Consider the following 26,219-nt stretch of genomic DNA (forward strand, 5'->3'; position numbering starts at 1 on the left):
AACTGTCCACCACCATTCTAACCACATCCCCGTTCCCCATCATGTTTAGCAGTCATTGTTTCACTGAACCCCACCCACCCAGGATGGGGCAGAAAAGGCACCTGAATACACACATGTGCCTTTTGGTACCACTTAAGTGCGCTTGGTCCTTTGGGGAGTCCTGCAGGCTTCTTTCTTGGGAGTCAGTTGAGCCATTTCCAGGCCACCAAACTGAAACAGCAGCACATTAACTGAGGGGGAAAGTGAGATCAGGACAGATCCGTCAAAAACAGAGACAGAAGCTGAGGAGACAAACGGCCTGGTGGAGGGAGAAAAACAGAAGAGAGAATTGTTAAAATACAACAGACAAAGCAGCCTCATGTGCCTCCGTCACTTTTGCAGCAATCATTTGAAGTTCATGAGACCCTGATGTCATTACAAAAGGACTTGATCAGGTCCAGGACCAATTCCACAAACACTTAAGTGCCTACTGTGTACAGTGTCCTCTGCTAGGTAGGCACTGGAGGGAAGAAGAGGAAAACCAAGACAAGCCCTGAATCCAAGAACTTGACAGTCTGCTCACCAAGCCAGAAAAGTGGGGGGGGGTCCCACTGAAGGAGGATTCATTCCTGAAGTTTGTCTGCTTTGGAAGGCTGTGAACTGAAGTTCTGCAAAAATGGGCTGCTTGTGGGGCAAGGAGAGCACTGAGGGCTTTTTCCTGGCTCACAGCTGTTTCTCTGGATAGCCTGGGTGGGCCAGCCTGGCTCTTGACTTCTGGAGACTTTGATGGGACGGTTTTGGTTTTTTTTTGGTTGTTGTTGTTGTTTTAAATTTCAGCATCAAACAAATTTGGACCAATTGAAGTCAGAGTAGCTTGGAGGGAAGGGGAGGAGTGTGGGCCATTAGCTTGATTCACCCACTTCCTACATGACCTTGGGCAACTCACTCCCCCCTTGTAGGCCGTAGCTTCTCTCTAAAATGGGAGCAGGGGCCTAGATGATCTCTCTGGTCCCATCCACTTTCCAAATTCTGAAAGGACCCCATAATAAATGAATACTAGAAATGTAAAGAGGGGAAGGAATGGGTCTGTAAGTAAATGGGTATCCAGTGAATGGGAGAACAAGGATCATCCCCTTTTCCCTAGATGGACACGTGCTTGTAGAGATATGTACACAGAAGAATACCCTGTTTTCCTGTATTTTCAATTCTTGATTTGTTCATGGGTTAGCCATAGAAGAACTCGTGTCCCAGCATTGAGGCTTTGGCTGCCTCAGTCCTGCAAGCTGATGACTTTCTAGATCTCTTTCCTCTTATAGGAATTGAGAATGAGCGCAAACTAAAATGATTCCTCTTTTAGCCCGAGCCACACTGGAAATTCTCATCCCTGACTTTGTTAAGCAGACCTCTGACGAGAAACCCAAAGACAGCGAGGAACTAGAGGTAAGAACAGCTCAGCCTCAGGGGTGGAGGACCAGAACCAGTCCCTCCTGATGCCAGCTCCCTTTCCCATGATCACATCTGTGCTTTATGATTTTTCTATCCGTAATTGGAGAATGGACTGGAGTTAGAGCAGCCAACAAGTAACTGCCATAGTTCAGATGTGAGACTTATAATGCCCCAGGGTGGGGGCAGTGTCGGGGATGGGGGCCATTCAAGAGGAATATCAGGAAAGTAAAGTGGACTTGACAGCTGACTGAATGGGAAGGAGAAATTGAGAATGATACTGAGATTGGGTGACTGGGAAGAAGAGGAGGGAGGAGGAGGATCCCAATAGAAGTAAGGAATGTGCAGGGTTTATGGGAAGAGAGATGAGTTGGGTTTGGGGCTTGTTGACTCTGGGACATCAGGTCTACAGTCCAGTGGGCAGTTGTATGAGGCTGGAAAAGCTAAGGGCTGGGGAAATTGAGAATCCTTGGCCTCGAGGAAATTGCATTCTTGCTTGCTTTTGAAAGCACTGAGCGAGAAGCTAGAGTTAAAAACAGCCTTCAGGAGGGCTTGAGGGCAAGGCTAGCTTCTCTGGAGGGATTGTTCTTTATGAGGCTTCTCGGGCCTAGGGTTCTGGACATCTGCTGTGGAGGTGTCCCATCAGGTGCCTCAGGATTAAGTGATAGCACTAAAAATGCCTAGTTGGGTGACCAGATGGGGGCTTCCATGGCCGCTTTCCACCCACAGGGCAGGCTCGCAGGCTGGTCATTCAGCTCAGGTTCACCTGAAGTCTTTCTGATATTCAGTTTGTATTTCCCAGCCTTCTTTGTGGGGTTGTTTTTGTTTTCCTTTTTCTCCTTTTAGTTCAAGTTGTAGTGCTTTGTGTCAGGTCTTCGGTGCAAATAAATGCTGACTTCCAGTAGAGAAGGTTGCTTGTTCATCATTGTTTTGAATTTCTGTGATCTATACTCCAGTGTATTTGTAACTAGAGGCCCAGAATCCATTTCATCAAAGTACATTAAGTGCAGATCAGGTTTGGGCTTAGCCCCATGTGGATTCTGAATGCTCACAGTGACTGAGGCTGCAGAGAAGGTGTTGATCTGTGAGTCTGGAGTGTCCTCAAACCTCTGGCATCGTGTGTGTGTGTGTGTGTGTGTGTGTGTGTGTGTGTGTACACACTTTACTGAATATAACTTTCAGGTTTTTTGGCTGTATTTTCAATTCTCTTAATCTCTAAATCATTAATACAAATATTGCCTCTAATGAGTTCCAGGGGAAGTGTCTGGAAAGTGTTTACCACCGTAGTTAACTATCCTTGGAATGTGACCTTAAACCCGTGTGTCTACTCCACGAGTGTAGAGCCACTTCTCCATCTTCCACCCTAGGCCTTGCTCACTTGCCTGACCTGAATTTTAGGGCTCAGCCCAAGAGCACTTTTTCTCCCTACAAACAGTGTGTACATTTCTACCTCTGGGAAAGCTGGGAAGGCCATGAACTCTTTCTCCTCCTCTCCTGCCCCTTGTTTCTATGGGCCTCCCCCATTCCTTCAAGGCTGAGCTGAAATGGCCCCTTCTGTGAAGTTCCCCGGGATCTCTGCCACAGGATGTGATTATTTCCTCCCCAGGGTTCCCCACAGGCTGCTCTCTGCTGGCTCTGTTGTTTGGTTCAGGTTTCTTCCCTTTTTCCAGAAGAATGGGGACTCTATCTCAGTATTGCCCTCCAGGCCTCCTCACCCTTAGTGTGGGTTGTATATGGGAGGTGCTTAATAAATGTTTAAATGAACGAGTTTCCTATCCCCACTTACTCAAAGTGACTTGTGAATGTGCAGAACACACAGTCAATTGGCCCAGCCTGATTTCTTCACTAGGCTTTGGCTGCTGCTCACTCCCAACTAATGAATGGAGACTTTAGTGTTCGTCTTGGTGTCTCCTAAATATTAATACGACTCATTTGTAATGACTAGGATCATTCTTGTCCCTCTATTTTTTATTTTAATAATGATTTAAAACTAAGTACAAAATTAAAAAAAAAAAAGGAAAGGAAAGAAAAAGGAATTTTTTAAAAAATTGTTATGCCCAGAACATCAGGGAAGATTCTCAAGAAAGTATATATAATAGAAGACATTCTGTTTATTCATGACTGCTCATTTTTGCTTTCTTGTAGGTTATTCTTTTGTTCTCTGCATCTAAAACTATGTTAGTATTGGCTGACATAAGTTTGACTTTGTGTGAGATCAATGATTACAGATTGTACCATTTTTTTTCTTAATAAGTTCAACTCCTCCTTGTGGTAGTGTTTGTGTTTATCTCTTTTTTTCCCTATCCTTTCTAGCTTTTCTACTTTAATTCTGCTGCTTAACTTGTCCTATTATTTAGCTTCCCTCCATTCATGGATCTCTCCCTTGGGCCATGTTTCCACATGGGCACTATCTTTCCTAGTTTCTCCCTCCACCTTCCCTTTCCCTCTTTATCCCATTCCTATTAATCTACACAAATACCCTTCTGTACTTCACTTTATCCTCTTCTCTCCCCTCTGATTTCTTATTAGATTTTGGAGGGTGCTATGCCATACTTAATGGTGGTGCTCCCTATTTAGCCCATTCCTGATGAGTGGGTTTCCATTCTTGTTTGTTTATTAGGAATGGAGCTATCTGCCTATTTCCATCCCCAGAGAAGTTGCTAATTTCCTTTTCTATTTAACCTGTGACTCCCCTCTTCCTCTTCAAAGAGCCTCCATTTGGAGGAAGGCCCAGGCCAGCCATCCTCCAGGCTGGGCCGTGCTCCCACATGCACACTATCTTCCCTAGCTTGTCAGCTCCCCTTTGTGTGATGTTTTCCTTTTTCGAATGTGAGCTCTCCTTGAGGACAACCTTGAGAACAACATTTTGCTTATATTTGTGTTCCCAGTACACAGCACAAGATCTGGTACATAATAAGTGCTTAATAGATGCTTCTTAATGTGAAACCTCCCTATCCCCTAATTGGTGATTCTCACAGTGTTGCCACTGTGAGGGCTTTAACTGCCTAAAGATGCCGTTCTTGCGCAGGGATTGAAAGACCTCAGGTTGAATTGTGCATCATCATTGTTGTTAATCAGTCCAGGTTTCAAGTTACAGAGTAGATGTATCCTTGAAAACAATGTGGATTTAAGTGTGTCATTTGAATGTTGGGAGCTTGTTACAACTTGCTCTAATTTTTTTGTGGTTCTTTTGTTACAGTTGGCAGGGGATTTAAAACACATCATTTTGCCCTGCTTTAGCCTCCCTAATTGAGTTTTCCTACCAGACTGTGCTCTGAGTTTTTTGGTACTTATCTTTAGTGGTCTGGCTTCATTTCTGCTTTTGTAGCCTTCTCTTTTGTCCTTCACCTCTGCAGCTGTGGATTGGCCAGCTTGATCCCATTAGCTTTCTTGATGAGAATAATGAAATCTCTTGTTTTATTAGCAAACCTCCCTCCCTCTTTGGGTTCCCAAACAGATCCTTTTGGGAAGGTTTTCTTCCGAGCTTCCCTTTCCTCCTCAGTTAAGAAATCATTTGATGGTGTTCATTCCTTACCCACAAAGAGTCCCAGTCTGTCTTTTATTCCTTTGCTCTCTCCAGGAAGGAGAGGTTTGTGGAGTTGGAAGACAGAGGATCTGGACTGGACTCCCATGTCAGGGCTTTTACACTTTCCTCTCCTGCAAAACAAAAGATGCTGAGTTAGTTCACTTTCATGGTCCCTTTATCCTTTGATAATCCATCAGTGTTGCAGTTTGCCAAATGGTTATATCCTTGCTAATTAAAATCTTCAATCCCTACACTGAGCTGGTGAATTCAACAGACAAATTCTCCAGATTTGGAGATTTCTGATGTGGAACTTTTTCTAGCTCTTTTGACTTTTTCCAGAATCACAAGATTTGAAGGTTGGAAGGGACCTTGGATCCCATCTAGTTCAATCCCTAAACCAGAGGAATCGAAAGAGTGCTTGAGTACAGCCTTTTCCTTTTGCAGCTGAGGATGAGGATGATGTCCAGATCACAGTGAAGGCCAGATTTGGGCCCAGGTTTTTGGAGTCCAGATGTGGGATCCTCAGTCTCCACCAGAACATAATGTTGTCATGTCTGTCATCCAGATGTGCTTTCAGGCCTTCAGCTCCTTTGTAGGCAGGGACTCCTTGCTGATATCCAAACCAAATTGGCTTCTTGGGACCCATTGTTCTGGTTCTTTGCCCTGGGGCCCAGCTCTTCTGCTGCTTAGAGACAGCTCTTGGGTCCCTCTCTGGGCCAACCTAAACAAGCTGCTTCCTTTGTCACTCCAACTCAGGATGCCTTCCACTCTGGTTCTTGTTAGCTTAAAGCTAGGGCGCTAGGCCCCTGAAGGGGTCGGGGCACACGCTTTGTATAGTGCTTGAGCAAAATGGGGGATTCTCCAAGTTTGACATAGAGTGCTCTTCCAGACACGGGAGAGCTTTGCAGACAGACAGGAGATGGAGTGAGGAACTGAGAAACCCAGTTGGGCTGGAGTCCAATGTGCATAAGGGCAGTGATCGGGCTGAAGCGGGAAACAGGTCAGGGCCAGGTTGTGGGAGGCTTGGGGAGAGGAGTGTCAGACCCATACTGCAGAAAAATCTCTTAACTACAGTAGGAAGGATGGGCTGTCCTGGACAGAGACTAGAATCAGGGAGTCCAGTTAGAAGCCTCTTGCACAGTCTAGAGGAAAGGTGACTGGAGAGAAAGGATCATCAAGAAATGGCAGGAGTCGAGTTGGCGGCTGATGGAATGTATTCTCAAGAGCGTATCGTGTTCCGATGCAGGGCTCCTTCCCTACCCCCATCTCATGTCCTTTACTCATCCTCTTTCAAGGAAGATAAGTCTATCCTGAACCACAGTCTAGTTGGAGATTTTATCCCATTAAGTCTCATTGACTTCTGAGCCCAGATTTGCCTCCTTGTGTTAGGATCTCAACACAGATGCTTCACAATGGAGAAAGGGTTTTGAGGTGAGATTCTAGGAAAGCCAGCAACAGTGCTTGTGATGTCCTGTTCTGTTCAGTATTTTATTAAAGCCTGGTATGTTTCTAGCTGAAAAGAAGCAGATGTATAATTACCCTAGGTTCACCGTCCTGGATTGTGGCTTGTAGGGGCTGCAGCTTAGGTGATAAGTGTCTATGTGTGCTTGACTCCAAATTTAAGAAGGGGTTTTTTTTTTTTGGTTTTGTTTTGTTTTTGTAGTATTTTAACCATATCAGTATTGAAGATTCACGTGTCTATGAATTGACCAGTAAGGCAGGACTTTTGTCACCATATCAGATTCTCCACGAGTGCCTTAAAAGGTAAGTGGAGGTTTCAGGTGGCTCACACGAGGCCTGTGGGCTGGTTGCAGGGGTGGCTGCATCTATGGTTCTGGAATCTGTCCCTAGGTGACAGACTTTTGTTTTCCCTTAAAGAAACCACGGAATGGGTGACACAACCATCAAGTTTGAAGTAATCCCTGGGAAAAACCAGAAGAGTGAATATGTGATGACTTGTGGGAAGCACACTGTCCGAGGCTGGTGTAAGGATAGCATATGTCTTCTGGGCGTTTTATATTGTCCCTCTTTATGTTCTTCATTTAAATGACTTCCTAATTAAGGAGCTTAACCTCTGCTGGAATTCAGTAGCACATGTGTCTGCTTGTGCTTTGTGTCTCCTAATGTGTCCTTTCCATTTTTCCTTCTCTTTTTTCATAGGTAAAAATAAAAGAGTTGGGAAACAGTTAGCCTCTCAGAAAATCCTTCAACTTCTACACCCACACGTCAAAAATTGGGGCTCTTTATTGCGCATGTATGGCCGGGAGAGCAACAAGATGGTGAAACAGGTGATTGGGAACTCTCTGTTCACTTCTGGGTCAGCATGGTTCATTTTCGTGGCCCCCACTGAAAATCTGCTCCTCCCTGTGGCCCTCCTATCCGCTGTCTTTCGTGGTTCTCTTCTAGGCACAGGGCTCTTTTCTCACTTGTGGGACCTCGAGAAGCTGAGTAATTCAAGAGACTTGACTAAGAATTAGTTGAGTGTCTCAGCCCAAATAGACTCATCAGATTCCCAACGTTGAAAAGGAAAGATCTCAGTGGTTCAGTCCAGCCTTTTCTGGCAGCAGGAATCCTTCCTCTCCCAAGGTAGTCATGGAAACGGGAACCCCTGCTAGCACCCCATTCTCTCTGGCTTGAGGACAGCCTTGCCGTTTTCTGTGACCCATAGCCTCCCCTTGGATTAGCCAAAGCAATGCCTTTCTGGACTGGTGATTTCCGACGACAGAAACTTGCCTGGCTTTTTGTAACTGAGCTGTCTTTAAATGTTTCTTTGCTTTCCTGGGGAAATCCTCTCATGCTTGACAGACAACAGGGCAGGGAACCGGATGGTCTTCAGGGGAGGAAGGGAGTTAGTGAGCCTGACTCGGGCAGGCTTTCTCTGCCAAATCTAGGATTGTAGGGCTCTGCCACAGAGAGTTTTAAATTGGAAAGTGTGCTTGGGTTTTAGAAATAGGCTCGTGGGTCTCTCTTTGATTGCCTTCCTTCTGGGGATGATACTAAGGAGAACTGGCTGAACACGAAGGAAAAGTTGAGAAAAGAAAAGAGCACTGGATAATGAGGCAAAGTTTTGACCAAACTGATTAATTTGGGATGGAAGTGGAAGGAGGTTTTCATGAATTAGCAAATAAGTAAGGATGTTTCTACATCTCTGCTGAAGATACGGCTGGAACAAGTTTTCATTTAAAAATGAGGATTTGGAGTAGATCCATTGAAGTCCATTCTAGCTCTGTTATATGAAATGAGCCTTTTGGTATTTTAACCTTTAGTGCCTGATCTCGTTAGGCATTTCCTCTCTGCCATGTTTCCAGTTAACCTTGTCTGCTCCTGCTCAAAGGCAAAAATAAAGCTGTGTCCTCATGTCCCTAGAGTTGGATGAATGAGTTGTCAACTGTAGAATTCTTTCTTCCCTCCTTTATGGGAAGGGAACTGCCCAGCATTGAGTAGGTATCAAAGCTTTGCTTTTATTTTCTCATTTTCATGTGGGGTTCCTGGCTTAGGGTGGGAAGGAAAGAGGAGGGTCATTATCTCCACAGCTGTTGGGAAGTGAGGTTGTGGGAAGATGTCCCACTTCCTTGCAAAAGGAGTTAGACTTAAACCATTTTCAACACTGAGATTCTGGTAGAGTCTACTTGTTCTGACACAGTTTAATTAGGGAGAATCCTTGAACTCTATCCCCTGAAATCTTCTTGATTTACAGATGAGACCACTTAGACTTAAGGAACAGCTAATAAGGCCTTCTGTCTTTGTGTTCCATGATGTTCTTACCAAGTGCTTTGTCATGTTTATCTTTACCATTGCCCATCACCTTTTTGATTGTTCCTTTCTTTGTCTAAACTCAACCCCTTGGCCTTCACCCCCTCCCATATTTGAAATTTCTCTCCCATGAATTTACTGGAAAGTTTGCGCCCGTTCTGCAATGCCTGGGATTTTGTCATGGAGTTGGGCAGGACCAGCATTTAAAAAACACCCTGTATTTACCTTAGGAAGTGGCTTCCGTGTTCCCTTGGTTTAGCTTTGCTCCTAGCATTGACTTTGTTTGGCCAAGAACTTCTGGGGCCAACCACTAGGAATTGAGAGGTAACAAATCAAACAGAGAAGGAACTTACACTTTCAGGGTCACAGGTAAAGTGGAGGCTGCTCCTGACCCACATTTCTCTTTGGCACCTCCTAAGTCCTTTGATACAGAAAGTAGGTGACGTTACAGAACCTTGGTTTCCTCATCTGCAAACTGGGGATAATCCCTCCAGTAACCACTGCCCACTAAGGATATCCACAGCCTCCCTTGCCTTAGATTGGGTAAATACGCTTTTCTGAAATCTGTCCTTAAGCCATTTTTCAAGCAGGAAGGGAAAGCTGTCTTGCTGTTTGACTGTCCCTGTTATCATTGTCTTGTTCAACAGGAAATGTCAGATAAAAGTGTGATTGAACTTCAGCAGTACGCCAAAAAGAACAAGCCAAATCTACACATTCTGAACAAACTGCAGGAAGAGATGAAAAAGCTGGCGCAGGAGAGGGTAAGCTATGGGCCAGGGCTGGGGGGTAGGGAAGGGCGGTACTGGCAAGTGCTGGAGCCCTCCTTGGTGGGCTTCTGATTCCCTTACTCCGATATGGCAGCATCATAGAGAAGGGACTTGGGTCAGCGGAAGCAGCTTCATTATAGTGGCTAACCTCATCCCACTCATCCCCGACTGCTCTGATCTGTTTTTTCCAATTCAGGCATCACCACCTACAGAGTGACCCCAAAGTCTTAGTCACGAGATCACCTGGGTTGGCTTAAGCACCCAGGGACACTGTTTTCCTTATCCACATGTGCTATGAGTAGAGTTCTCTCAACATCCCTCCTTTCCTCCAAATCTCTTCATTGCATCTGTTGGCCAAAACATGGCCCTTGGTCTTTACTTCTTGCTTTGTATGAGAGCAAAGTTAAGTAACGGGTACTCAGAAAAAGAGGAGCCCCGAGCCCTGAGTGTGCCAAGTTAGCTAGATCTCTGCCAAGTCTCCACAGACCTCTCACCTTCCCCAGCCCGCTCTCTTTCTTAAGGCCACCACATTTCTTTGAGAGAGGTTTTTTTTTTTTTTTTTTTAATAGCTTTTTATTTACAAGTTATATGCATGGGTAATTTTACAGCATTGACAATTGCCAAACCTTTTGTTCCAATTTTTCCCCTCCTTCCCTCTACCCCCTCCCCTAGATGGGAGGATGACCAGTAAATATTAAATATATTGAAGTATAAATAAGACCAAACCGTTATTTTGCTGTATAAAAGGAATTGGGCTCTGAAATATTGTACCATTAGCCTGTGTAGGAAATCCAAAATGCGGGCGGGCAAGAATATAGGGATTGGGAATTCTATGTAATGGCTCTTAGTCATTTCCCAGAGTTCTTTTGCTGGGCGTAGCTGGTTCAGTTCATTACTGCTCCATTGGAACTGATTTGGTTCATCTCATTGCTGAAGATGGCCAGGTCCATCAGAATTGGTCATCATATAGTATTGTTGTTGTTGAAGTATATAATGATCTTTGAGAGAGGTTTAGGGTGCTCTGGGAGGGAAATCACAGGGGCCTGTCAGGAGCAGATCTAGCATTCCCAGGTCATGATGCTGCTGCCATGGTTCTCTTTTTTGGGTGATTTTCTTCCCCAGGCATTCTGGTCCCCTTCAGAGATAGGTTGGCCGCTCTTCAGCTCTGAAGATGTGGCTTCTATCAGACAAAGCCTGGGAGGGGGCCGGCCTGGTTCTTGTGAGTCTGTACCTGCAGGCAGTTGAGTTTGACTCAAGCTCTTCTCCGTACTTGTCTGTGTGTTTGTAGGAGGAAACCCGGAAGAAGCCCAAGATGACCATAGTTGAGTCAGCTCAGCCCGGCAGTGAGCCTCTGTGCACAGTCGATGTGTAACCAGCAGCCCGAGTGGGGAGCAGTGAGACAAGCGGCCTGTGGCCCCTGGGAGCCGCGCTCAGCAGGCTGCTCTTCAGAGATGCGTCCTTCAGTTTCTGCCCCGTCGGGCCCCTGTCATTCATCCCCAACTTGTTACCTCTTAGGAGTCATGTTTAAATGATTGATCACAAAGGGAAAAAAAGGGCTCTTTGGGGGGCCATTAAGCAGAGATGCTAACAAACCACCCTTCACTACAGACCGTCATCCAGTGTCTGCATTGGATGGGTGTTTCCGGATCAGATTCAGAGTATGTACAGTTTGGAGCAGATATATTAGATATATGAAGAGATACGGGCTTCTGTGTATGTGCCTCAAACTATTTTTATGGAAGGTTTAGTTGCATTTCAGCTTGTAACAGTTTGCACTGGGAGAGGCCCTTTGGTGCCCAAGAAAAGGACTGAGCGGTTAGGAGCCGTGTTCCACTATCAGCTTGAGCCCATCCCTGCTGGAGGCCTGACTTGGGAAGCAGGACCAGGTCACGTTTTTAAATTCCCAAACCAAAATGATTCATAATAGGAGTGAGTGACAGGTTTGATTCTCCCCCACCCTCCACTCTGACCCTTTAAAAAAAAAAAAAACTATTGGGGAACAGCTGTGATGAGTAATTAATTGTAGCGGTGAAACTCCTTGGCCCTTTGGGCACCAAAGCCAGTTTTTGGCTCTTGGAGGATAAACTTTTAACTGAAGACGATTATTCTTTTAACTGAAATTTTCTGCCAGTGCGTAACAGTTACAAACTGAAGCCGTGATTGGCTGATTTTAATGGGTTTACTGCCTTGAGTGCATTTTTATTTGTTTTTTACCCAAGTCTTAAAACCCTTAAAAAGAGACTTTTTTTAAAATACCAAGACTCCCTTCTCTCCCTCTTTTCCTTGGTTGGCACCCAGCAAAATGTTTTTAAGAAATTGATTTTTCTCGGTGTGTGACTGGCTATGGAGTTGTGCTGTGATGCTTTGATGAGATTTTTGTAGCAGTCTTAAATAGCAGCTTTGGCCTTGATGTGTGTGGTGTGTTAATGATGATGAACTAAGGCATTTGGGGGTGTGGGACTGGATAAGGGCTAGCCAGAGGTGGTCCGGTACGCTTGGACGTCCTGCCAAGAGCACGAGGTGGGCTGTGCCTCTAGGCTGTCTGTTGGCTCTTGGGCTAGCCTCCTGCACCTGCCTTCGGGTCCCATTGGCTTCTTGTCAAGCAGTGGAGATGGTCCACGAATCCCGTCATCCCCCTCGTGTTCCCTGGTTGTGGTGCTTGTCTTTCCAAGAGCAAGGGACAGGTGAAAGAGCCTGCCCTCTCCATGTGGGAGAGGTGGGGCTGCCCCAGATGTCATGGTGTGAGGATCTTTTCCCCGTAGTCGTGCAGTGTCCTGGTTCCGAGGGGCTATGGGGGCCTTCTTGGCTGTGGGGAGGACGAGTCCTTCCAGGACTTAGAAGAAAACTTGTGCTCGTTCAGTGGTATGGTCAGTGTGAAGTCTGAAGAATTGCTGTCTGTTTTTCTGTGTAGAAAAGGAGAAAGGAAGGTGAGATTCCTCATCCCTCCTCTTAGTAGAGCTTTAATGCGGGGGGAAGGCAGCAGGCTCTGGGAGAGACTCCTTGGTGGGTCAGACGATCAGAGCTCTGGCAAGGGCTGACCTCCTTTGCCTCTGGGTGGCACGTCCACCCCACCACCCCAGGACAGGCCAAGTGCCCGTTAGATTTGTGCCCCCATTCCCTCCCCTTCCTGTATCTCCCACCCACACTTTTGTTGCAGATTCCGACCTGCCCCAGAAGTCTCACGCCTTGGAAACAGGCAAAAATCACCAACGCCATATTGTTCTCCAGCTGGCCCTCCATTTTAATCATCCCTCGGCCCTGGCTCTGAATTATGTAAAGGTGACTTTTGCCCTTAGCGAGAGCGGGCAGAGACTCAGTGACCCAAAGCTCTGTCCATATTTGGCGTTGCTGCCAGCACAGCCTCAGACTCCCCTCAGGGTGGATTCAAGGGTCACAGTCTCCCCCTTAGCAAGGAGGGGGGCTGCTGGGCTGGCGGCTTTTGGCGAGGTTGCTCCCTCGGTCTTTGTCACCCACATGATGAGCGCTTGACTGTGGGTGTCTGTGCCAGGACCCATCTGTGGACTCTCCGCCTGGAACAAACGTCCGGAGGAAGCCCTCGCCCTCCTCACTTTGGCCTGGGTGTGCGTCCTGGGGCGGGGGGTTCTTGAGGTACCGTGTCAATAAAGTGGGACCATCCTCTCTGCTTGTTTGCTTCTGTACGCGCCAGCTCGGGGATAAAATACAAATCCCTGTCCTCCCAGATCGTAAAGTCAGTCAGGGAAGGACTACATTGGCTTTGAAAGTAAGTTCATGGGATTGAAAGTGGGCAAGGGAAAGAGAATTCTCCTAACCTCACCCTTGAACACCTATTAACTTGTCCTTTGAGGACCTGGGCTTTCAGAAGCAGGGACGGGTGCCGCCTTTCTCTGATTCTGTGGGCTGTGGACTCCCACCATGTGGCCCCCAGGTTTATCTTAGGACGTTACCTGCCCCAAACTCCCAGCTCATGTGCTTATGAGGCGCTCTTCTCTGTCAAGGGAATTCCTTGTGTGCCTAGTGTCAGAAGGGTGGCCCAGCCATGGGGCACTGGGCACTTGGGCATTTCCCAAGCACCTCCAAGCTTCTGTGGTAACACATCTGTTACCTTGGGGCCCCTAGGTCTGAGAGCCGCCAGCTGCCTCTGGGGTGAAATCAAGATGAGACCAGGGGGGCACATTGCCTAGAATTGGGCAGGGGAGAAGTAGGAGCCCTGGTGGGGCACAACCCCCTGGCAGGACTGGGGGCTAAAATGACAAGTGGCATTTGTGTAGGGGAGAAGACCCGGCTAGGCCCTGGGCCAGACCTCTCTGAGCCTCTGTTCCTTCAGCTGTAAAACTGAAGAGGGGGTAGAACCCTGTCTATCCTCTGAGGCCCCACATGAGCTGGCCCATTGCAGGTTGCATTTATTCTTAGAATGCAGGAGCTGCACTGGGTCCTGAGAGACCTAGGGGGTTTTCAAGTGACTCTATCCCAGTGGAAGTGATGGGGACCCCAAAATGACTCTTCCAATAAAAGCCAGCTCTCTGTCAATGGAACTCCTAGCATTGATTGCTCGCTTCCAGGATCTCTTCTCAGCTTGGGTGCTGTGGGCCTTCCCCTCTTCAGGGACCCAAGTGGGTAGCTACTTTGTGGAGGCGGTCCAGCTCCTGGCCTGGAGGTATGTGAGCTGAGTTGGGCCCAAAGAGATGGAGGAACCTTATCTTGATGGCTCTGTGTTGTCCTCTGTTGTGTGTAGGGATAGTGCTGGTGCCGGCTTTGGTAGTAGTTTGTGCCCTTGGGGACTAAGCGGGGGCACATCGGCCCTTCAGATGAATCAGGACAGAAGGGAAGTCTCTTGTCTAGTCCGTTTGGCACTTTTTACCCAGGAAGAAGCAAATGCACAGAAGTGAAGGGGTGGGGGGGGTCTCTCAAGGTGGGATAGAGCATTGGACTAATAGTTGGGCAGACCCAAACTCAAAGCCGGCCTTAGACATAGTTTTGGACCCTGAGCAGGCCACTTCCCTGCTGCAGCCTCCGGTCTAAGGCTGCTTTGAGGATCAGGTGTGAGTCACAAACCTGAACCTTGGGTGTCCCACTTTATTTGACGCTGGCTTTTGTGAAAGGTCCCGTGGCTCTGGAGGGCTCCCCTGTTGCCTCCTGCCTTCAGAAGCATGTTCAGTCCTGCTTGACCTGACACCCCTGATTTAGCAAAAGCCTAGCTGGGATTTAGTCTCCTTTGCTGAGAATTCATCTGTTATATCCCCCCACTAAGTGGGTGTTCCCCAACACTGTCTTGGGTTTCTGTTCTCTGTTCTAGATCTCAACCAACTCAGCACTCTCCATGGGTTGTTTTTATGCAGATGGACTTCTAAGTTTCTATATCCAGCCTTCGGCTCTCTCCTTGAATTGGGTATTCTACAGCTTCCTTAAATTCAGCATTTCCAAAGTGGAACTCATGGCCCATATCCACCCCCCCCCCCCTTAAAATTTGCTCTTACTGGTGTCTCCAGGTTTGAGCCCTGTTCTAGGACTCCTCCCTGCACATCCAATCCACATCCTCCTGATCCTCTCTCAGGCCCCTTCTCCCGGCACATAGTTCTCACCCTAATTAAGGACCAAATCTAGCAGGTACTATTAGGATAACATTCTGGTTGGTCTCTTTGCCTCAAGCTCTCCCCGCTTGAACCTCCACACTTTCCACATGGGGTTCTTAGTACCATTTCTTGGGAAATTTTCTGTTTTTATGGATTCCAAATTCCAAGAAAAATCAGTTGAGAAATTGGGGGAAAGTATTGGTTTGTGAGAAGTAAAGGTTAGTGCTCAACATTGAGTTAAAGGCGTCTGCGGACAGTGTGGAAAGCAAGAGCAGGGTGCACTGACATAAGAGGTGAAAGTTAAGATGGATAGGTCCAGGGTAGGAGTTTCAAGAAGAGAGCTCAGTCATAACTGTTGACTTTAAGTCTGTGTTCATGGCCGTGTCTGCTGGTAACAGTGAGTCATTCTTGGAAATCAGTGTTATTAAGTTTCTATACATGGTATACTGTATCCAAGTCCTTTGAGCGGTGTTCCAAGATGCAAAAGAAGTCCCTAATTGATGATCTTGCTTCATGCTCTTATGTAGTGGTTTACCTTGTAGGAGAGCTGAATGGTAGCATTTGAATAATAATATTTGCTGGCATTTTTCAATATTTTCCAAATATTTCCATATTTGAATATCTGCTATAGACTAGAATTCTTTGTAAGTACTACAAAATTTAATGTTTATTTATTAAACACCATTTTTTTTTACTTCCCTCCCTTTTTACTTTTTTCCAATTGCATGTAAAGATAAGTTTCCAACATTAACTTTTATAAGATTTTGATTTCCAAATTTTTCCCCTTCCCGAAACAGCAGTCAATCTGATAGAGGTTTTACATGTGCAGTTACATTAAACATATTTACACATTAGTCATGAAGTGAAAGAAGAATCAGTACAAAAGGGAAAAAACCACAAGAAAAAAAAAAACAAAAGTCAAAATAGTATGCTTCAATCTGCATTCAGATGCTATGTATTTCTTTCTCGAATGTGGATAGCATTTTCTATCATGAATCTTTTAGAATTATCTTAGATCATTGTATTGCTAAGTCATAGCTTCACTTAGTATCAGTTCAGGTTGTTCTGAAATCTGCCTGCTCATCATTTCTTATGGAACCAGTGATATTCCATTACATTCATTTACCATAATATGTTCAGCCATTCCCCAATTGATGGGCATCCTCTCAATTTTTCGTTTGCACAAAAGGAGCTGATAAAAACCTTTTTGTAAATGTGGGACCTTTCCCCCTTTTTATGATGTCTTTAGCATATAGACCTGGTAGTGTTATTTCTGAATCAATAGGGATGCACTGTTTTATAGCCTTTGGCCCTAGTTCCAAATTATTCTCCAAAATGGTTCACAACTCCACCAACAGTGCATTAGTGTTCAAATTTTCCCACTTCTCCAACATAATTTTCCTTTATTGTCATATTTGTTAATCTGGTAGGTTGTTTTAGTTTCATTTCTCTAATCAATAGTGATTTGGAGCTTTTTACATAATGTCTAGATAGGTTTAATTTTATCTTTGTTCATATCCTTTGACTACTTTTATCAATTGGGGAATAACATAATAAGTTTGACTCAGTTTTCTATACATTTAAAAATGAGGCCTTTTTCAGAAACCCTTGGTATAAAAATTATTTCCCAGCTTTCTGCTTTCCTTTTAATTTTGGTTGCAGTGACTTTTTAAAATTTAATGTAATCGAAATTATCCATTTTGCCTTTCATAATGTTCTTTTATCTCCCTTCTCTATAGATTTGACAGGTAAACTATTCCTTTCCTAATTTGCTCATGGTATCACTCTTTCTGTCTAAATCATGTATTCTTTTTGACCTCATCTTGGTATATTGTATGAGATGTTGTATTCCTAATTTCTGCCATACTATTTTCCAGTGTTTCCAGCAGTTTTTGTCAAACAGTTTTTATCCCAGAAGCTGGAATCTTTGTGTTTATCAAACAGTAGATCATAATCATTGACAATTAAACACAATTTTCAAGATCCATTAAAAGAATTTGGAATGTTGGAAGTATTTTATGAAAAATACAAGAAGTCAGCTCATTTCAGATCCTTTAAGTCATTGTTACAATACGTTAGTTCACAAAGTAATAAACTGCATGTTTATTACTATATCTTTTTTGCTTATTCACTTTTACAGACAGCCTCTTGCCATCCCTATCATAGAAAGATGATTCACTTATTATGGTCACTCATTGTTTAAAATATATAAATTAAACATTGTACCCAATATAGGATAACTTACAATTGAGAGAATCCCTAAGAATGCCTGGGAATTTAAATTTCTAGTTTCCAGTCCCAAAGATTAATATTTATGGAGAATTTGAAGACACCATCCACATACCTGTATAAAAATCTTTTGCTTATTTAATTCCAATGATTCCCTGTTACCTCCAGATTCCAATATGAATTCCTCTGGAATTTTAACCCACTTCATAGCCTGCCCTTCTTACCTCCCCAGTTTTCTTATACTCAACTCCTGCAGGGTCTAGCACAACTGGCTGACTTGCAAGGTCTTGAAAATAGCCACCCCTTCCCAGCTTTCTGTGGATCTGGCTGTCCCCTACATCTTCAATGCTCTGCTCGCTCGCTCACTCTGATTTCCCCATCACTGGTCCTCTTACAGGCCACTTATCTCGCATTCTGCATAATTTTTATGGATTTATTTACATGTTATCCCCTCCATTATATAGGCTTCATGAGAAAAGGCATTATTTGTGTTTTTTCATTACAAAGTATTTTGCAAAGTGCTTGGCATGGAATAGCTTTTCAATGTTTATTTACTAATTTTAAGAAGAAAATAAATTTGTTAGCTATGGAGTCATTTCAGAGAGCACAGAGGAAGGGATAGGTAACTTTTGAGGATAGGAGGTAGGAATAAGGGAGCAAGAAGAGCAAAAACAACAAAACCATGGATGTAAATGGGATGAACTCGCCCATTAAATGGAGGGAGTTTTAAAATGGATCAGAAAAAAGCACTTAACAGTTTGTTCAGAAGAAACATACATTTGGGTGGAACAGTGAGTAGAGCACTGAACATGGAGTCAGAAAGACTTGAATGAATTTGACATTTACTGTCACCCTGGGCAAATCAGTTCACTTCTGTCTTAGCAAAATGGGGACAATAATATTTTCAGGGCTGTTATAAGGATCAAATGAGATAATTTTAAAGGACTTAGTATAGTCCCTGACATGTTGTAGGCATATATAAATATTATTGATATTATATCCTACAGGGTTAATGTAGGGGAAGTCTATTATACCTTAGCTAGATTAAAAAAAAAAAAATGGGATGGCAGTCACAATCACCACATTAAAATACACATGGTTTATGTGAACTGATGCTAAGTGAAGTAACCAGAATCAGAAGACTACACAGTAACAGCAACATTTTGCAGTGATCAACTATAACTGACTTAGCTCTTCTCAGCAATACAGTGATCTAAGACAATATCAAAAGACTCATGATGAAAAATGTTAATCAGAAAAAGAAATATATGGAGTGAATGCAGACTGAAGCAAACATTTCACTTTTGTTTTTTCTTATTTTCCCCTTTTCTAATTCTTTTACAATATGACTAATGTGGAAATACAGTTAACATGATTGATCACTTATAATCGGTATGAAATTCCTGCCTTGGGAAGGGACAATGAGGAGAAAAAGTTGGAACTTGGAATCTTAAAATTTGAATGTTGAAAACATTAAAATACAAATATAAGCAGTGAGAGTACATCATGTGTAAAAACACCATAAAGAATGAAACTATCAGTCTTAAATATACAAGAACATTGTACTTAAAGCACAGTAAACAGAACAGAACACTGAAGAAAGCACTGATTTTGGAATCTGAGAATCTGGCTTCAAATCTGGCCTCTGAAACTTGATTCCTACCTCACTTTGAGGCATGTCATTTAGTTTTCTTGAAACCCACTTACCTTTGGAAATGAGAGCTAGAGTAGCTGGTTTTTGTGGTTTCTTCCAAGCTCTAAAGCAACAAGATCAAATCCAAAAGAAGTAAATGATTATAAGAAGTTAAGGATCTCAATCAAATCAACAGAATAGATCTTCATTGATTACAGAATGAGAAAAGTTACATACCTAGATTTTATTTTTCCCATGGCACTGTTGCAAAAGCTGAACCTGTGCAAGCACAAAGACCTCAGAAACAGGCAGATATATTCACATATTCTTGGTAGATGATAATAATTATCATACAATTATAAAAATAAAAAAGTTATAACCTAAGATAAATTTTTTTAAAAGATCCAGAGTGAAATAGAAACCAAATAATGTGATAATTTAGAAGTCGATCAAGAGAACAAATCAGTGACATAATTCTATTCAAGAAGATAATACTGAAATAAAACTTGAAAACTTATGAGATGCAGTCCTTAGAGGAAATTTTCTGTTTCCAAATGCATTAGTGAAAAAAAGGAAAGAGATCAATGGATTGCCATTCAACTATAAAGAATAGAAAAATCAAATAATCCTGAAATAGACACAAAGATCAAGAAAATTTAAGTTAAAAAAATTATGTGATGACAAGATTTTCTTTGAGAAAACTAATGAAAGTAAACCATTAGCTGATTTGATGTGAGAAAGCAACAAAAGAAAAAATAGCAAAATAAAAGAGAAATCAATAAAAGAGGAAATAAAGGAATTCCCCTAAAAAATATATTCAAAGATATGTCAACAAGACATAGTTTAATGACTAAGTATAAAATTTCTAGATGAACAGAACAGAGAATCAGAACTACTCAATTTCAGAAAATAAAAGTATTCAGAGCAACTCCAAAAAGGAAAACCAAAATGAAACCTTATGCCTATATGGAGTTACAAGTGAATTCAAATAAGTATTAAAGAACATTTCACGTCTACATTTAAACAAATCGTAGAAAGCCCTTTCCATGAGATAAATGTTGCCCAAATAGCTAATCAAGCAAGAAACATGAAGGGGAAGAAATTATTTAACATCAATAGGAAAAGACTGAGTTAAATAAAACATTAAGAATCGCTAACATGGGCATAGCAGTTAGATAGTGTCAGGTACTATGTGAAGTGCTTAGCAATTATCTCATTTGATCATAACCATGATAGGTAAGTGCCATTATTGTACACACTTTCCAGGTGAGGAACTTTAGGCATGCAGAGATTGATGTCTAGAGTCTCATAGTGTTTAAGGCTAGATTTGAACTTGGGTCCTTTTGACTCCAGGTCTTATACTCTATTCACTGTGACACCTACATGCCCTTTAAACCAATATCTTAAAATTGCTATGATTAGGCTAAATTTATGCTAGGAATGGAGAAAATGCTCAAAGTTTTCCATAGTATAAATGTGATAGAGCATATTAATAACAGTGGCAGAAACCATAAGGTAATAAGAGAAAATCTTTGACAAAACACATTGATGTTAAAAATACTAAAAAAAGGAATAAAATGAGCATTTTACATTTTATACACACACACACACACATATATATATATATGATGTGTCATTTATACATAGTTTATATTTGTTCAGTCATGTCCAATTCGGTGACCTATTAAGGTTTTACCTCAGCAAAGATTTTACAGGTGAAGAAACTGAGGCAAACAGTTAAATGACTTGCCCAGGGTCATACTAGTAAGTGTTTGGAGTTTTTTTGAACTCAAATCTTTCTGACTCCAAGCTCTGTTTGCTACTGCCATTTATCTGACTCAACACATGCACACAGTGCGTGTGTGTGTGTGTGTACAGATATGTGTACACATACACACACACACATATATAAACATTAAAAATTAAGAGTTCATCTTATTTATAATGGAAAGATACTAGCTTTTCCACTAGGATTGTAAAAATAAGGATATAATTGTCTCCACTATTTTTTAAACATTTCTGAAAATGCCATCTATAGATAGAGGTTGGTTGAATTAATATCCTCATGCTAATTAAAGTAACAAGATGTTCTAGCCCCATAGCTTTATTAGGTGAAACTGTCTCTGTTAAATCAATCCATCAAAGGTATTATACTACCTGTAAAAAGGTCTTTAATCAGTGGAAGGAATAAAAGTCAAGGTACTCCACAGGAAGTATGCTGGGATTGGTTGGGTCACTCAGTTGTACCTGGGAGGTGGAGGCCTGGATAAACTAGCAAGCTGGTATGGCAATCCTAACTCAGTTCTGAGGCAGATATAGTCAAGTCCCAAGAGGGAACTGCTTGGAGTAGGAGGAGAGAACCAGTTTCCTCTTCCCCATCTTCCCCTTTCCCAAAAGGAGACCTTGTTAACTTCAGAAGGTGGAAAGATTTGGATTTCTTCCAAGTTTCCTCCGAATGGTAGCACCCACTCAAGAAGCCAAGGATAAATGGGACGTCCTGAGGGAAGATTCTCCAGTGAGAACCTCATGAAGATCCCATGAAGAGGAAAAAAAGAATTTCCAATGAGCATTGCCCTTTGCCACATGAGCTCACTTTCCTTTAGCTTCTGTATGTCCTTGTGGCAGATTGTGCTCCCAGTTTTCAGGTAATGCTTTTGTATCAACTGTTTTAACAAAACCACCTTAGTACTTCTAAAAGGTAATTCCCTCTTTCGTGTTACACACTGTGCTAATCACTGGGGGTACTAAAAAGGGGGGGGGGAATAGTGTCTTCTCAAGGAACTCTCAGGCTAATGGGGGAGGCAAGAAAACAGTTATGTCTGAATAAGATACAATAAATTGGACATAATCTCAGAGGGAAGGAGCCGGAATTGAGGAGGTCTGAGAAGGGTCCTTGCCGAAGATGACATAGCTGAGAACAGAAAAAAGTGAAAAGGGAGAGGTGAAAACAGAGTGCTCTAGGTGTGAGATATGGCCAGTGGAGTTGGGAGAACTTGGAGAGGAGAATAAGGTGTAAGACTGGAAAGGAAGGGGTCAAGATTGAAGGGATTTTCTGTGTATTTGGAAGGTCACAAGCCACCTGGCTTTCTTGAGGAGGCAAATAATACTATTGGGAAGATCAATTCCATGGCCAACTGGATGATTATTAAAGCAGGGAGATGAACCAGCAGACTACGGCAACAATCAAGGCCCTGACCCATGGTGAGAGCAATATCATGGGAGAAAGGGTAGCGCATAAAAAGGATATCTGGAAGGATTTAGGAAGGATCCCCCAATTGGATGGGGGGAGGACAGTGCAAAGTTCAACAGGACATCTAAGTTGTGAGCCTGGAATAACTGGGGAGATGGTGATATCCTCAACAGAACTGGGGACATTTGGAAAGAGGAAGGTTTAGAGGGAACAATGAGTTCAGTTTTGGACATTTTGAGTTTACGATGTCTATAGGACATTCAGTTCAAAATTCCCAATAGAACACGTTTTGCACTATTTAAGTGTTTAATGAGTATCAGCCTTCTCAATGGGCGAGGGAGAAAATTTTGGACTCTGAATTTTATAATATAAAACAAATGTTCTTTAGCTAGAGATGCATCACTGGAGGTAACGAGAAAAGCTAAAACTAAACAAATATATCTGGGAATTACTAAACCAATTGCCATTTAAAATAAGATAGCTGGAGAATAGAAGGAGAAAACCTGAGGAGTTTTCTACTGTTAGCTGGTGAAGATACAGCAAAAGAGGATTAGGTTTGTAGAGGTAGAACCGAGAGAAGTTCATGAAAACCTAGAAATTATTAAAATTATTGACATTGTCAGTGGCTGCAGTGTGTTCAAGAGGAAGGACAACTAAGCTCATTAATGTCAAGTGACAATCATTGAGGGAGTGCACCTATGGGGGTTCATGAGCAATTAGAAAGCTTCATCCTCTCAGAGTTGCTCCTAAAGCCTCGAGAAGAGAAATAGATACTCTGAGGACCCAGTCTGCTGATGTGAACAAGGGTTTGGAAAAGTAGCTCCAGAGCATGTGCCAACTAGGCATTGTGATAAAACAATAAAGAATAATCATATTCAAGGGAGGCAAAATTATAATTCATAACTTTTGGGGTTTCTGTGAAGCAATTGGGGTTAAATGACACAGCTAGTGAGTGTTAAATGTCTGATTTGAACTCAGTCCCTCCTGACTCCAGGGCTAGTGCTTTATCTGCTGTGCCATCTCGCTGCCCAACTTAATAACTTCACTACGGTAACAAATGATAAAAATAAACTCACCAAAAATTACTGTCATTTATATAGTTAACAAAAACTAGGAGGAAATAGAAAAAGAAATTCCATTTGAAAAAAAAATTACAAAATGCATAAAATATCTAGATGTTTATTTATCAGGACACACTCTGTATCTATATAAATATGACTAAAAATACCCTTTAAAAGTTAGTAAAGTAAAACTTAAAACAATTGAGGAGATACATTCTTTATGGTTGTTTGTGTCTATTTAATAAAAACTACCTAAATTAATTGCTAAGTAGGTAAGCAAGACTCAGAAGCTATTAAACATAGTAGCCTAATGCTATAAGAAATGATGAAGGAAATGGTTTCAGAAAAACCTGGAAAGACATCAATTGGTACAAATGGAAATGAGCAGAATCAGGAGCACATTGTACACGGGTAACAGCAAATTGTGCTATGATCAACTGGGAGGCTGCACTCTTCTCAGCAATACAATGATCCAACATGTTTCCAAATGACTCATGACAAAATACTCTCTACCTTCCAAACTGATGGAGTCTGAATGAAAATATAAACCTACTTAAAAAAAAACAAAACACTTTTTCTTTTTTGGGGGGAGTCTGTTTTCTTTCACAATATGATTAATATTGAAACATGTTGTAACTTAATATAATGCTCATCTCAATATGTGGAGGAAAGAATTTGGAGCTCAATTTCTTTTATTATAGCTTTTTATTTACAAGATATCTGCATGGGTAATTTTTCAGCATTGACAATTGCAAAACCTTTTGTTCCAACTTTTCCCCTCCTTCCCCCACTCTGTCCCCCAGATGGCAAGTAGACCAATACATGTTAAATATCTTAAAGTATATGTTAAATACAATATATGTATACATGTCCATACAGTATTTTGCTGCACAAGAAAAATCGAACTTTGAAATAGTGTACAATTAGCCTGTGAAGGAAATAAAAAATGCAGGCGGACAAAAATAGAGGGATTGGGAATTCTATGTAGTGGTTCCTAGTCATCTCCAGAGTTCTTTCGCTGGGTGTAGCTGGTTCTCTTCATTACTGAACAAATGGAACTGATTTGGTTCATCTCATTGTTAAAGAGGGCCACATTCATCAGAATTGATCATCCTACAGTGTTGTTGTTGAAGTGTATAATGATCTCCTGGTCCTGCTCATCTCACTCAGCATCAGTTCATGTAAGTCTCTCCAGGCCTTTCTGAAATCATCCTGCTGGTCATTTCTTACAGAACAACAATATTCCATAACATTCATATATCACAATTTATTCAGCCATTCTCCAACTGATGGGCATCCGATCAGTTTCCAGTTTCTGGCCACTACAAACAGGGCTGCCACAAACATTCTTGCACATACAGGTCCCTTTCCCTTCTTTAAAATCTCTTTGGGATATAAGCCCAGTAGTAACACTGCTGGATCAACGGGTATGCACAGTTTGATAACCTTTTGAGCATAGAAACTCGATTATTTTTAAATGAATGATAAAAAAAATTTTTTTACATGTAATTGGGATATATTTAATGAAATAAATAAAAAACATATTAAACATAATATCCTACTGTTCAATGATTGCAGAAACATAAATGACAGGGGGAAAGATGCTTTGATTGATATAAAAAAAAAAAAACTAAGAAAACTGGGAAGTCATTTAACAGAAAATAGGTGCAGACCCACATTTACACTATGTATCACAATAAGCTCCAAGAAGAGATCAACTCATTAAAAAAAAACAACTAGAAAATGGAGGAAGCTGCATTTCACATCTCTGGTTAGGTGAAACTTATTTAACTAAACAGTGGTGCTCATAAAAGATAAAATAGAAACTTTAAAATTTTTCCACTTCATAGTACTTAATTTTTTCTTCAATTGCATGTAAAGATAGTTTTCAACATTCATTTCTATAAGATTTCAAGTTCCAGTTTTTCTCTCCCCTTCCCTCACCTTTCCCTTTCTTAAGATAGCAATCTGATGCAGGTTATATATGTACAATCATGTTAAACATATTTACCCATTAGTCATGTTGTGAAAGAAGAATCATAATAAAAAGGAAAAACCACAAGAAAGAAAGAAAAACAACAACAAAAGTGAAAATAGTATGCTTTGATCTGCATTCAGACTCCATAGTTCTTTCTCTGGATGTGAATAGCATTTTCCTTTATAGGTCTTCTGGAATTGTCTTGGGTCATTGTACTGCTGAGAAGAGCTAAGTTTGTCAAAGTGATCATCAAACAGTGTTGCAGTTACTGTGTTTTCCTGGTTCTTTTCATTTCATTCACCATTGATTCATGTAAGTCTCTCCAGGTTTTTTGAAATCTGCATGCTCATCATTTCTTTACTTTCCCCCCCCCTGAGGCAATTGGGGTTAAATGTCTTGCCCCGGGTCACACAGCCAGGAATTGGTGTGTCTAAGGCCAGATTTGAACTTGGGTCCTCCTGACTTAAGGGCAGGTGCTCTACCCACTGGGCCACCTAGCTGCCCCATCTATCACATTCATACACAACTTGTTCAGTCTTTCCCCAATTGATGGGCATCACCACAAAGTCCCATTCTTAGTCACAACAAAAAGAGCTGCCATGAAAAATTTTTGTACATGTGGGTTCCTTTCCTTTTTAGGATCCCTTTAGGTTATAGACCTAGTACTGGTATTGCTGGATCAAAAGGTTTTTAGTACAGCTTTATAAGCCTGTGGGTATAGTTCCAAATTGCTCTTCAAAATGGCTGGATCAATTCACAACTCCACCAACAATGCATTAGTGTTCCAATTTTTCCACGTCATCTCCAAAATTTATCATTTTTCCTTTATTGTCATATTAGTTAATCTGGTAGGTGTGAGGTGGTACTTCAGAGCTGTTTTGATATGTATTTCTCTGATCGATAGTGATTTACAGCATTTTTTCATATGCTATAAATGGCTTTAATTTCTTCATCTAAATAACTTCTATTCATAACCTTTGGTCATTTATCAATTGGGGAATGACTTGTTTTCTTATAAATTTGACTCAGTTCTGTACATGGTTGAGAAATGAAGACTTTATCAAGAAACACTCACTGTAAAAATTGTTTATCTGTAAAGGGATGAAAC

General features: G+C 42.0%; 1 protein-coding gene across 2 annotated transcripts in view; it reads left to right on the top strand.

Annotated features, from left to right (window-relative positions):
• DGCR8 (DGCR8 microprocessor complex subunit) overlaps positions 1-17,016 on the top strand; it is a 39,322-nt gene extending 22,306 nt beyond the window's left edge. For both annotated transcript variants that reach the window (XM_051973230.1, XM_051973231.1), the window contains 6 exons: positions 1,337-1,419; positions 6,612-6,712; positions 6,827-6,933; positions 7,109-7,236; positions 9,349-9,462; positions 10,757-17,016. In XM_051973230.1, coding sequence (XP_051829190.1) covers positions 1,337-1,419; positions 6,612-6,712; positions 6,827-6,933; positions 7,109-7,236; positions 9,349-9,462; positions 10,757-10,840 — 617 coding nt within the window. In that variant the 3' untranslated portion in view covers positions 10,841-17,016. The remainder of the gene's footprint in view (positions 1-1,336; positions 1,420-6,611; positions 6,713-6,826; positions 6,934-7,108; positions 7,237-9,348; positions 9,463-10,756) is intronic.
• Positions 17,017-26,219: the final 9,203 nt, after the last annotated feature.

Source organism: Antechinus flavipes, chromosome 1 (genome assembly GCF_016432865.1).
Source record: "Antechinus flavipes isolate AdamAnt ecotype Samford, QLD, Australia chromosome 1, AdamAnt_v2, whole genome shotgun sequence".
Classification (NCBI taxonomy): domain Eukaryota; kingdom Metazoa; phylum Chordata; class Mammalia; order Dasyuromorphia; family Dasyuridae; genus Antechinus; species Antechinus flavipes.